The following is a 13,342-nucleotide window of genomic DNA, read 5'->3' on the forward strand; positions in this document are numbered from 1 at the left end:
CACACTCAGAGAGAGAGCGCGGATAACTGAGGTGAACCCCATGTTAAGATGACAGCCAGGACAGTGAATCTGTTCTGACGGTCCAAATGGCAGGATACGGTCCAAAATGGCAGGACTGACTGATCCAAATCTGTTACTGGTCTGACAGTAACTGATCTGACAGTTTGGACTCCACAGTGTCCCGGTTCTGACAGTAACTGATCTGACAGTTTGGACTCCACAGTGTCCCGGTTCTGACAGTAACTACACATTGCCAGTGTCCCGTCTCGATGACACAGTCGCTCGCGTGATGGCCGTGGCTGCCGCATGCTGCCGCGCTGATGATCTTGCCCTTGCTGCCCATGTTGGCCAGTTTGGACGTCTTCAGAGTTCCGGTCTCCGTCAGGTCGATGGCGATCTCGCTCAGGCTCCTCGCTGCATGGATTTTCGACTGCAGAGAAAAAAAACTGTTAGGAAAGGAACGGTTCCCCCCAGTCCTCAAACAGACGCGCCTTCCGGCCGTACGCTATTCCCAGCCCCTCGAGACAAACACCTTCCTCGCAATTGTATTTTCCAGGAACGGCGCATTCCTCTGCTCTTCCACACGAAACTGAATACAAGTGCTTTTTTTTTTTCTTTCCACGAGGCTAACCCTTTAAAAAAAAAAAGGGCCTGAATGAGAGGCCTGTCTCGATTCAGCCAATAGCGAGTGTCTGAGCCTGAGACGGAGCTGCTGATTGGTTCAGTCCCACGGTTCTTCAATGCTAGAATTGGAGGCGGACGGGAGCGGTGCTGTGCTGAATTACACACCCACACAGAGCAGCTGATGTGAACGGACAGATGTGTACAGCACAACCGCGCACTCAGAGGTAGTCGTTACGTAATACACTGCACGCATTGTAGTACTACAGCCTTATTCACAGACTGGCAGGAAAAAGCTGAGCTGCGATAAGCCCTCCTCTAAATCTCACAACAGGAATGTGAGATTAAAAACCCCCTCCCACCTGCTCTTTATCCTATTAAAAACGAACAAAAAAATCCCCCTCAGCCTATCAGCTGCTGTGAGCGGCAGCTACACCTTTCCTTGGGTTGGCGCCAGCTCCCCTGTAGCACTGTGTGGTCTGCAGTGTGGAGAACAATGGCAGCTCACAGGCGATACATCAGTGGAGTCTTCAGCACTTCAGCACTCTTTGCCTGGGTTTCAGGGAGGCTAAATGGAGACTGCAGAATATTCCGGAACAAATGATCTCCTGGTGTCTCACCTCCACTTCCAGGCGCTCACCTTGCTTTGCTTTCTGTCCAGGTAGAACTGGTGCTGGCTGATGGCCATGGCCCAGATGGACTTGATCAGGGCGGGGCAGGCATACCAGGTGTGCACCGCGATGCCACTGTGGCCAAACGTCCTTCGGGTCACCGACGCCCTGCTGTTGGAGGGAAAACAAAACAACTTTAGATGCACTGATAACAGCAGCACTGACACTCTGCAAACACCTAACACTCTATATGCAGTTTTAACGATTACTGTCTTGATTTTTAAAATGGCTATGGATACTCCTAAATTGTACCACACAGCTCACGACTTTGTCATAAATGTCAAATTAAATAAATCATTGGGCTAATTAAACAACTAAAGGCAGAAGCTGGCATGGAATCTGGTAACCCAGTTCCTCAGGTTCACTAGGCTGATGCCACAACATCTGCAAATAACTAACACTTCATATGCAACGTATACAACACACGCTCACCACGATACTCAGTGTGCCAAAGCCTAGTGGTTACTCTGCTTAATACCAATACTTTGGGCAGACTACCACTAACGTTCACATTGTTTATGTATTCTATATGGAGTTTATAATCAGCGGACGGTAAGCTAGTCGTTTCTCTGTAATTTATCATGGAATATTGCGGGCAGACTTGGGCTGCGGTGCGAGCAGCGGAGAGGGGGGCTCCCGAAAGCCAGCGCCACACACGTTCCCTCGCCGCGGTGTTTAGTCTGAGACGCGTCTGTTTGAGCTGCAGAACAGGTCCCGGCCCAACAGGCCCAAATCCGCAGCGCTCAAACTTTAAAAGAGCCCGGGGGCTTTTGGGGAAAGTATAGATACGAGATAAACCCACACGCGAGGTTCAGCAAGCAGAACGCCAGAGAGAAAGTGACCACCGTTCCCCCCCCCCGGGGCTTCTATTAAACTGCCATGAACCCCTTTCGGCTCGGCTGCCAATCAGGGCTGGGTCTGTGTCAGGGCATGCTGGGAATCTGATCTCCCGTCTCACCTCGCCCACCCGCCCACCCGCCCACCCGCCCGCTCCGTGTTGCCGCACAGGACTGAACTGACACCGCTCTCCCAGCTGCAGAGGCACACAGCAGTATCACCCCACCCACTGCTGCGGCTTCTGGCAGGGAGATCAAGGAATTAAAATACACCCCACGTGAAGCCAATACAAACGTCAAGGAGAACGGACTCAGCCCAAAGTCCCCCGCCCTCTCCCCTCCTCCTCCCCCTCCTCCTCGTACTCCTGTATTTGTATAATCTCGGGATACAGAGGAGTCCTTTCCCCCGGAATTTCGGGAGAACTGCTTGGACGCTGGATCAGCCGTTACACAACAGTCTGCTGATGGGGCACTTTGGCAGAAAGTCTGCGGGGACGGTGAGAGACATGTGCTGCGTATAAACACACCGCTGTGCCGAGCCTCAGCACGGCGACGGCAGGAGCCCAACAGGGGGAAACGCGCGCGAGAGAGACGACAGGCGTCTGTCAGTCGGAGTATAGAACACGCAGCGTGAGACGCTGGCATTCGAGAGCACGGGAGGCGATTCGTTTCATAAAACAACACCTGGCGTACGCGTGCCTGTCAGAGTTCCTCTGCGGGACTCCTCTGTTTACGCGTACCTCTGCGCGCTTCTGCTTTCCACAAATCACACTGGACAGGGGAAAGCGCTGCCTCCAGGACCAGCTGGACGTACGATGACCGTTCAGCCGCCCATCCACATTACATAAGAACTCGTGACGTTGCTAATGACACAACCGCGAGAGTAAACCGAACCCAACTGCATCATAAGGGCCATTAAAGCATGAAAACACTGAAAAGTTACTAAGACAACAGGGAAACAACGGAAGTGTATACAGTATAAATGAGCATCATGCGCTTACATTACAGACAGTCTGTTACCGTGGCAGCAGTTCCTACAGATGAGGTCACTGGTTTTTTTTACCTGTATTGTAAAAGCACGGTAAAAAAAACCCCTTTCTCCACGGAGCGCTGGGGTGTGATATGGATTTACCTGCGAGGGTCATGAACTTCCACAGAAAACTTCTTCTCTCTGAAGTACAGGTTCTCCAGCTGCCTCCATTGGAACACCTAGAGGGCGGGAGAGGGACACAGGGGCTGTGATTCGCTCCGTCCCGCAGCCGAGCCTCGTTAAATCCACAGCAGAGCGGGGACCCCGGCCTTAATCACATCCAGAGACCCCCGCAATCGCAGACCTTACACGGGACGTCTGCGCGGGACCCTCCACACGCGTGCACACACACACACACACAGGCACGCACAGGCACGCGCACACACACGCACACACATGCGCACACACACACACACACACACACACACGCTTAAACGCACAGTGAGAGTCGGTTCCTTTCCCGTTAATTCAGGTTCTTCCCACTTCTTCCCGTTCTTCTTACTCCTTTCCTCTTTAAAATAAAAAAACAAACTTTGCTGAGAAAAAGTTTCTCCACCTCTCTCTCCCTCTCTCTCTCTCTCTCTCTCTCTCTCTCTCCGTCTGTCTCTGTAGGTTAAATCCCTTCAGGCTGCTGAGGAACAGGGCGTTCTGTAGCAGTGAGTGCTCACCAGCTCTGGGAGTGTGTGGCTGTAGTAAGTGGCTGTAGTTTCCTCTCTGTGGAGCAGGAGGGATTCTAACACACCCCCCCCAAAACCCTCCTCCCCCTCCCCCTCGGCCCCTCCCACCTCCCCGTGGGACTGTACTTCCTGCTCACAGAGTAAGGGGGGGGGGGGGTGCCCCCAGATTTGGCCAGCCCTCCCTTGCCCCGCCAAACTCCAGCTCTTTGTTTTGCTTACATTTTTCCCCCTCCCCGTCAGGCTTTTGTATTTTTGTTCTGCTGAGAAAAGAAAGCACAGCCTCCACCCCAGGGAGACGCGGTTCTGACACACACACGCACGCACACACACACACATACACACACACACACACACACACACACATACACACACACACACACACATACACATACACACACACACACACACACACACACACACACACACACACACACACACACAGAATGGAAGCAGCACGGTCGGCCTTAGAGGCCTTGGTCTGAAAGAGCCCTCTGCAGGCAATGAAATCTGGGCCCACTGCACTGCTGAAGAGAGGATCTCAGAACGGTCAAGTGGTGAGAGGAATGTCTCTCTCTCTCTCTCCCCCCTTCCTCTCTCTCTCTCTCTCACACACACACACTCTCAGGGGAAACCCTCTGTTTAAATCACTTCTTCTTATAGATGCCCGTGTAAACAGAAAGGTCACTCATCTCCGTACTGAAAAAGCATGAATTAAATATGAAAGTACGGCTGGCCACCTCCTCCTCCTCCCTGCTGCATAACCACGTGCAGCTCTGGCTGTGGGATAAGGGGGGGGGGGGGACATTAGAGAGACAAAGAATTTTAACAGCCTGGGAAACGATAAGAGCGGTAGAGAAAAGACAAGAGAATGTCAAACATCCCGCCGAATGAGATTTGCACAGCAAACAAACAGACTGCAAACACGATCGCGCACACACAGGCAGAACAGCAGCTCAAACCGCCGTGGGGGGGGGCTAGTGTGCGCCTGTGGATCACTGCAGATGGGGGGGGTCGGAAAACCACAGGAAGGATGTCAAAGCCCGTCCTTGCGGGCTGCAGGGCTTTCTGGGATTGTTGCGTTGTAATACTTCACAGCTGTATTTTTTTTGTACGTCACTGATTGGCTGAGGACTCCACACACCTTGGCTCCGAGGCCCAGACCAGCTACTGAAAGAGAGGAGGAACCCATAAATCTCGCAGACACTATGACCCCCCCCCTCCCCCAGGACTGGAGTTGGAGACCCCTGCCCTTCTCAGCCCCTCAGCGCCCGCCCCAGAGCCACACCGAACTCCCCCCCCCCCGCCCCCAGCGGTCCCAGCTCACCTGCAGATTTACGGGCGTGTCACTTTGAGCCAAATTGCCGCGGACACGCAATACATCTTCCCGCGGACCCCGGCGCTGCGGCCTGACGCTCGGCTACAGGGGTTTAATTGCTGTGAAAGAGCCTCTGCAGCGGTAGCGTAATGCACCGGGGGGGGCGGGGGCTGGATTCAGAGAGCCCCGGAGGCGATCTGGCGGCCGAGCACTGGAGGGCTCACATTTTTGCGTCCCCCTGTGTTCGTTTCGCACCTCGGGGAAGCGGAGCCTGCCAGATGTTCGCTGGCTGCGTAACTGTGTCTCACTCGCAGATTTAAAAAAAACAAGGTTCCCGGGGGGCTGGGGGGAAGGACTACGACGTGACACACCATCCTGGCTTCCGCGATTTCAGAGCAGAATCAGCCAACGGCATCACACCCACCCTCTGTTCCTTACGGTATAAACCTATTTTGGGGTTTGCTGTGACCCCGAACCCTGTTGTGTCACCCTAGTTACAGCAGGCAGCGAGCCGTGGCGTCTTAAACCACGCCCGCCTCAGTCACACAGGGCTCCAGAAAGGGGCGTGGCCATCCCACACAGCGAGGGGGGGGGGGGGGGGGGGGGCAGTAAACATGAGCCTGTGAGGACAACTGAATGCTTCGCATTCTCATGGGTTCCCACAGACAACAGGCCAGATCATAAATCACTGCTAAAACAAACGAGCTAAAAAAACCTTTTTTTTAAAAACACAGGAGATTTTTTGAGGGTGTGGCCCTCCCGTATACTCCCGCGTGATTTCTTTTTTAAACTGAAGCCCTTCAGATCCACTCCGAAGTTATCCAAGCGTTTGATCTTTCCCCGCTGCTCGATCCCACGTACGTTAGAGCTTTCCCCATCACCCCTGAAAACGTGCGCGTAATAAGAACACGGCGCGGCATTGCTTCTGCGACGCTGCGCTCTGCACTTTCAGCGCTGGACACAACTGCGGTATACACACACATTCAGGTGCGTTAAATGGTACATTCTGGCTCCTTTCGGTAGCAACGAATCCACAAATAAGACCTGAACTGAAGAAATGAACTGCAGGGCTCAGGCAAAGACGAGCGCACAGATAAGAGTACGAACGAAAACAAGCCCTGAGACTGAAAGAGGTCGTGAGTAGACAGGAGTACTGGGGATTGGGAGCGTAATGTATTTATCAGTGTCAGGCATTAAAAGGGCAGCCAGCAGTGTTGATAAGTCACTGTTTTTTTTTGCTCTGGAGTGATACGGGGGGGGGGGATTGGTCCTAATGCCTGCTCCTCCCTCCTCCTCCCTCAGAGTGACCCCCCCCTACACCCTAACCCCCCCACACCCTCTCCCCCTGTACCCCTGCCCCCTCCGTATACCAGCACGCGCTCGCTGGATGTGTTCCCTCGCGGGGCAGACATGCTAATGTTTCCAGCATGTTCCCCCACGCCCCCCCCAATCTCATTTTGGGTCCTAATCCTGCTCATGGCTCCCACTGGATTTCATGTATTTCCAGAGGGGGGGGGGGGGGTGGGGGGGGGGGGGGAGGGGGGTAAGGCTGCTGCAGCGGCGGCGGCTCTGAAGGACGTTCCTCGCGCCCGCCGGTCGCGTAAATTACCGCTAAACGGCGAGTGAGTCATCGTCCCCCCCGCTAACGTGACTCAGAGGCTTTTTTATTTTTTATTTTTTTATGACCCGCGGCTGGTTCCAGACCAAACGCCAGCTCGCCCGCTCGCCGCGCCACAGTCGCCGCGGTTACCACACGGGAGACCCCGCCGAGGCCTCTGGGTAATACGCGCACCTAAAGAAACACACACGCCCGTGTGCGCCCCGCCCTGCCCAATATCAAACGAAACCTGGCCCCTCGGCACCGCAACGCGCCCACTCACACTCCACTGCCGTCGGGGTAACACCCGCCGCGTGTAAAAATAGCTCAGGCCTACCCATAATAACCCTCCAAAACCCCGCCCCCAAATCTCACCACCGCTGGAACTGTTTCACAGACTTCAGGAACCTGCCATTTTATGTGGATAATTACTCCAGATAGATTTTGAGGAGAAAGCCCCCCCCCCCCCCGGTCGGAATGGGGGGCCTGTAATTGTGACCTTCCAGACAGGCTCGCACGCACGGATCGCCTGGCACGGGCGGGGCATATAACACAAGCCTGTCGCTCTGTGAACGCTACGCTAACACTCTCGGGGGCATATCGTTGGGCCATCTGTCGATGACAAGTGAGGACGTCCGTATTCAAACCGCTCGTCTTCGGACGGGACCGGTGCGGGACTTATGAGGTTTTGGGCTGGCCCTACCCCAGTGGAAATCTGCCATTCACTGCCATTTAAGCAAACGGTGGATCGGTTTTTGATTTTGACTGTCTGTGACGTGAGTAACGATGACCTTATTTCATTAAGCCAACGCAACGTAAAAAGGAGCTGAGGGATAAAAAATGTCTCTGGGATAAACGCTCAAGGTGAACTTCCTTTTGAAGGACCATCAACTGCAGGGCTGGCACTGATCCAATCAGGCTTTAGACAGTAATGATCATGGTGATGGAGTGCTCCCATGTTTTTACGATGTTTCTCTTTCTGTTGATGAACGCTGATCGTTTTAAACGACGATGTGAACGCAAAGGACACCATTAAGTGGTTGCGGGCAAAACAATAAAGTTTCAATTGGATTCAAATTCTTATTTCCTCTCAAACAGCCACTCTACCATTTTATTTTTTTAAATATATTTTTATTTTTAACCTTCATTTAACCAGGAGAACCCCATTGAAATCAATAACTCTTAGAAGGGGGACCTGACATAAAACAAAGTTACCCGACCGGGCAGCCAACAATCGAGTTACGAACTCCAAACAGGAAATGAGACGGTAGATGGTAGTGTAACAGAAATGAAAGAGGAGAGGTTGAAAGTGGGAGCACACTGGGTCCGCACTGCGAGCGCGTGCCTCATGATCTGGCAGGTACTACATCTTCAGAATGTTAGCCGGTGTGGGGGGGGAGGGGGGGGGGTTTACACGATTTCAAAAGGACAGATACTGTGGAAATAAACATGTGACATTTCCCAGGGTGCCTGGCTATTAACCTGGGCTCTGACTGAGCGCACTGGACAGCCAGATCAAAGAGGGGCCTGGCAGTTGTAAATTTGAATGTGGAACCTCAGTGAACTCCAGAAACAAGGAACAGCAGAACTGCAGCGTAGAGAAACTCCTGCTCACCACACTGTGGGGGGTCCACTGAAGAACACCCATAAAAAACTACAACTTCCATAGGTCTCCAATAAACTGCCTCACAGCCCTCTATTACAGGATGAGTGTTCAGCCCTGTAACCGTAGTGCTAACATAAAGGCCAGCCAACAAAGTTACAGCAAAATGTTGCTGTGAGCCATAAAAACCTGGTATAAATATTTAAACCTGACCGGACAAAAACCTGAACTGGAATTACGTTCAGTGACTGAACACTTAGGTGTTCTGCGATGGGCACAGTCTGGACCTCTCCAGCCGCCCCTCATTAAATAATCATCACCGACCACTTCCCCCCCCCCCGAGGAAGCCCAATGACGCGGCAGTTACCCAAAAACATAAAACCTCCAGACTGCTGAGAAAGGCTGTGGTGTCCCACCGCAACGGCGACGGTAAAAACAGCGGGGAGAAGGGCACGGCTCCAAACGCCCCCCTAACAACCTACCCGAAAAACTGTTTACATCTGCGATGGAGACCAGCATGCGAGCTTACATCCCCCCTCCCCCTATTTTTGGGGTATTTGCTTGTTTTTTTGGCAAGGAGAGAGGCAAAGCACACCCTACTTGCCGGATCTCCTTTCTGTCCTTCAGAGCTGTCGTAAATCCACCAGTCATCGGCTAAATGATGCCACATGTCATACTCTCCGCTTCGACGCGCAGCGCGGGGACAGATCGAGCACGACACTCGTTTCCTGTGGGATCCCGGGCGTTCCCATTGGCTGCTTACGACGCTGGCTGAAAGGGTCTGCGTTATCCCCCTTGGTAAAGACCCGGTAATTCATTTTTTCTGTCCCCCTGTAGGAGAGATGTGTGCCTGGTCTCAGATCTCTGGCGTACGCTAAACTCTGCATCCATTTCACAGCACATTAGGCGCCTCACCCCCTGACCTGAGAAACAGCCCCTAATCTGGGAGGCAGATCTAAGAGCTGTTCCAACAGCAGGCTATTAAGTGGCGCTTTGTAGTGGAGCACTTTCACCGAAACAACCCCCCCCCCCCCCTACTTTCTGTTACTGCTGTCTGCGTGCTTTCATTTCACTTTGAATGCTATTTATAGAACAGTCTGTAAGATATAAAAAAAATAAAAAAAAACACAATTGCACAACTTATTTCCAGAACGCAATATCTGTGTGGAGACTGGGGGCTGGGGGAGCTGGGGGAGCTGTGGTAACAGCGTGAAATTATTCTGAGACTGAAAGCTTCAAAAGCAAATCCTTCCCAGCAAGGGATAAAACCCACACACCTCAGCCTGGCTCGTCCTCCTGCAACAGCACCACGGCTCAGAACAGCACAGCGCAGCGACTGCAGCAGCAGTGGGAGCAGGAGCAGGAGTCGCGTGCGCAGGTTTAAACTTTTACGCGCGGGTGCTGCAGCGCTCATACTCCAGAGAGAACTAAGGGTGGCCAGTCAGGTGGCCAATCAGAGATAAAGGTAGCCAGAGAGGAGGGTAGCCAATCAGAGAGAATAATAGTCAATCAGAAAGACGGATAGCCAAACAGAGAGAAAGGTAGCCTATCAGAGGGAAGGCAGGAGACGCTCAAGACCTTTAACAGAACCGTTCAGACCCCCCCCCCAGCTTTCAGCGCTCCATAAACAAAGACCGAACCGCTTAAGCTGTGGCTTCTGGCCGCTTCCGGAAAAAGGCCGCAGCGCCGTGTTCATTTCAACATCGGCCGGGGTGTTGCGCAATCCCGAGGACCAATCAGAGGCTGTTAAAGCGTGGCCAGAACGACTCCATGAGGGAAACAAACGAGCGTGGAACGCTCAAACGCTTCCGCCCCCCCTCCCCCCCCATGTTTCTGCACAGAGCGCTAAATAACTGTCAAGCTCCATTTAGATAAATGAATAGAATGTCGCCGGTAAGGTCGATTATTTGAGGCAAATGCACGACTCTTGAAGGTGAGACAGGGGTTAAAAGGGCAGCAGTGGGGAGTGAAACACGAGCACGGCGACGGGGAGGCTAAACGAGACGCAGGCCTGGATTTCACGGCTGTTAACGTAATTCATTACCGCCCCCTGGCCCGGCGGCAGGCCCTGGGGTCAGAGGTCGGGGGTCGCGGCCTGCGGCAGGCGCTGGGGCCGGCGGGCGGGTGAAGGAGAATGTCTGAGCTGGGGTGAGGAGCGGTGTCATGGCAGCCCGCCGTGGGCGTTTCCTGTGTGAACACCCCGACCACAGACCCAGCACACTTCCAGTCAGGGCTATTCTTAGTTTCCATTGGCCTCCACCCCAATGAGGGGAAACAATGAAGAGTAAATGAGGCAAAGCCATTGGGTCGGGGAAACGAGGAGGCCACGCCCACTGAAGATGATGAGCGCTGAGTCAGTGCTGTGTTGTGCATCCTCTGTCTGCGCGAGTTCCCCGAACAGTCATGCCGACGCTAACAATGCTAACAATTACAGCAAAGATTTACAGACACACACCCACACGAACACCAAGACAGACAGACACACCGTAAAACAGACACAAACATTGAACAGGAATTGTGCGGAACATGACGATTCAACGATTTTAACCTGAATTCAAACTTGCAGACTGAGCCAGAGCATGGTACTGGTGAGGAATAACATCCGACATAACAGTACAGAAAAGATTTAGCTTTAAAAGGCCCGGAGATGAGCGCTCTTACCTTTCTGGGCTTCACTTTGTCTTGGTGGTCGTACTGAAAGATGCCTTTGTAGCTCAGCCCCAGCCACCACGGAATACCCTGCTTGTCCTGTTATGACAGGGAAAAGGGATACGCTCATCAGGGAAAGCACTAAAGGATTATGGGATACGTACTAATGTACTCTCAGCTGTGCTGGAGGCATGTAAATTGAGACCTGCTGTGTGTCTTTTTTTTTTAAAGGCCAAAGCTGGAGCCGGGTTCACAGGTTGCCAGCGTTGGGATCAATTCCACTTCTCGGTTCACCCAATTTCAGGAAATTAACAGAAAATTCAATTTATTAATTACAAAATGCCTGAAGGAGCGGTATGGGCATTTTTCTGAATTGACTGAACTGAAGGCTAGTCCTGACACCAAAAACCCTGCAGGCCACAGCTGTGCCCGTACAGGTAAACTGAACAAACAGACTAAACACAGAACTGTCTTGAACCCTGAAACGGAAACCGACACTATATCTGAGCTCTACAGTCAGCAGAATGCTCCGTAGTGCTGTAATTAACTGGCACCATCCACCCAGTCTGGTCACGGTCACATTTAAGGCACACGGGTCTTCTGGGAGAATTCCAGACCGCTGACCGTAATCACGTTTGCGTGATGTCATCTTGAGTGGGTAGTGCGCCCTGCGCTTGGCCTGTTTCCTGATTGGTCAACGGCAGGCGAAGGACAAGCGACCTTTATGTCAGCTCTAAACAACAGCTCACCTCTGACTGGTCCAGACAGCAGCACGTTACGTTAGCTACAGACTGTTTGTCTCAGATTAAATATTCAAGGAGTTTAAACATAGTACACTTAGTACATTGTCTTTTATCTCAGTAGGTTTTGGGGCAGTTTCCCGGTTCGGGGGCAGTGTCCCGGTTTGGGGCAGTTTCCCGGTTCGGGGCAGCGTGGGGGGGATGAAGACGTACCTTCACAGCGTAGTAATGGACTCCGTAGGTGGGGAGGGACTCCACAATGCTCATGTAGCTGTGAAAGAGAGGGAAACAGACACTCACGGCTCCCAGAATGCACTCTCGTCTGCGTGTGACACACCCCCCGGAGGTCTTTGGCTAACCCCCCCCCACGCTTCCATGTAAAACGGCCGGGCTCTTTAGGAAGCAGCCTTCCCGCACGTACGCGTATAATCACGCGCACACACAGACGCATAAGGCCGGTAAATGATGTGTTCCACATTCTGGAATGTTAGGCGGCTTATGGTGAGGGGAGAATGAGTGGCTGTGTGGGCGAGATGCGTGGGGAGGAAGCAGACACAGATCATGAGCGCTCGTACTCTCCAGAGAGAGAGACAGAGACAGACAGACTGAGAGAGAGACAAACAGAGACAGAGAGAGAGAGAGAGGAGTGAGACAGACAGTCTGATGAGAGAGAGAAAAAGAAGACATAATGAGAAAGATGGGAGTAGAGACAGTGAGAGAAGGAGAATGAGAGGTGGGGGGGGAGAGAGAGAGAGTACTGCAGACTCACTTGACGATAGCCTGGCCTCTGGACTGGCCGCTGAGCTTCTTGTAGTGCTCGATCACGCGGTCCTCACTGCAACACAAAACGCAAAAAACAAGCCCCGCTTTACTCCCGCAGACGGGACAGGCGGAGGCGTGAGCCACCGGACCCTCCTCATACCAGAACTCACACCAACAGACGCACAGGGAGAGCAGCACAGCGCTGGCCCGGGTCACCTGTACACCTGCAGTCCCCCCGTGCAAGCTGCACGCGCTCCCTCCTCCGGCTCGATGACTGACAGCCCGCTGAGCGGACAGAAGACCATCGCGTCTTTCAGAGGAGACTGGGGGGGCAGCTGCACCCTCCCAAACCAACGGAGGAGGTTACATCGACGAGCAGGAGCTTCCAATAGAACTGAGCATTCCGCATCAGGAGAATAAAGGGGCAGTAATCTGCACTGCGGCTGCAGACAAGGGGCAAATTTAAGACACCAAGGGGGGTTGGGGAGACTAGGGTGGGGCGGGGTGGACCCCGGGACCTGAGGAGGAGCAGGGAGGAGGTGCAAGGAGGAGGGTCGAGGTGCAGCAGGGTCACAGGTTCGTTCACTTTCCCTGTCGCTTGCGCTCGTGGAGATTAACGGCTGAGGCACAACCAATCGATGCCGGGCTGAGAACCACAGGCATGACCAATCAATGGCAGGTCAGGGGATCAAGCGTAGAGAGAATCCACTTCGAGCGCAGTCCTGAGTGAGCTCAGCAGATGGAGAGGAGCACTCCACAGAGGAGGAGTCAGAGGGGCGGGGAGGGGAGGGGGTCAGCTGGTGGGGGCAGTACAGTGTGTGGGTGTGTGTGTGTGTGTGCC

At 53.2% G+C, this 13,342-nt stretch overlaps 1 protein-coding gene across 1 annotated transcript in view; it reads right to left on the reverse strand.

Annotated features, from left to right (window-relative positions):
- The window catches only part of frmd4a (FERM domain containing 4A), a 67,577-nt gene that overhangs the window by 13,201 nt on the left and 41,034 nt on the right, over positions 1 to 13,342 (reverse strand). The window contains exons 9-14 of the mRNA XM_064319461.1: positions 12,509 to 12,574; positions 11,953 to 12,010; positions 11,012 to 11,098; positions 3,261 to 3,337; positions 1,262 to 1,403; positions 277 to 430 (exon numbers count right to left, since the gene is read on the reverse strand). Coding sequence (XP_064175531.1) covers positions 277 to 430; positions 1,262 to 1,403; positions 3,261 to 3,337; positions 11,012 to 11,098; positions 11,953 to 12,010; positions 12,509 to 12,574 — 584 coding nt within the window. The remainder of the gene's footprint in view (positions 1 to 276; positions 431 to 1,261; positions 1,404 to 3,260; positions 3,338 to 11,011; positions 11,099 to 11,952; positions 12,011 to 12,508; positions 12,575 to 13,342) is intronic.

Source organism: Anguilla rostrata, chromosome 19 (assembly GCF_018555375.3).
Source record: "Anguilla rostrata isolate EN2019 chromosome 19, ASM1855537v3, whole genome shotgun sequence".
Classification (NCBI taxonomy): domain Eukaryota; kingdom Metazoa; phylum Chordata; class Actinopteri; order Anguilliformes; family Anguillidae; genus Anguilla; species Anguilla rostrata.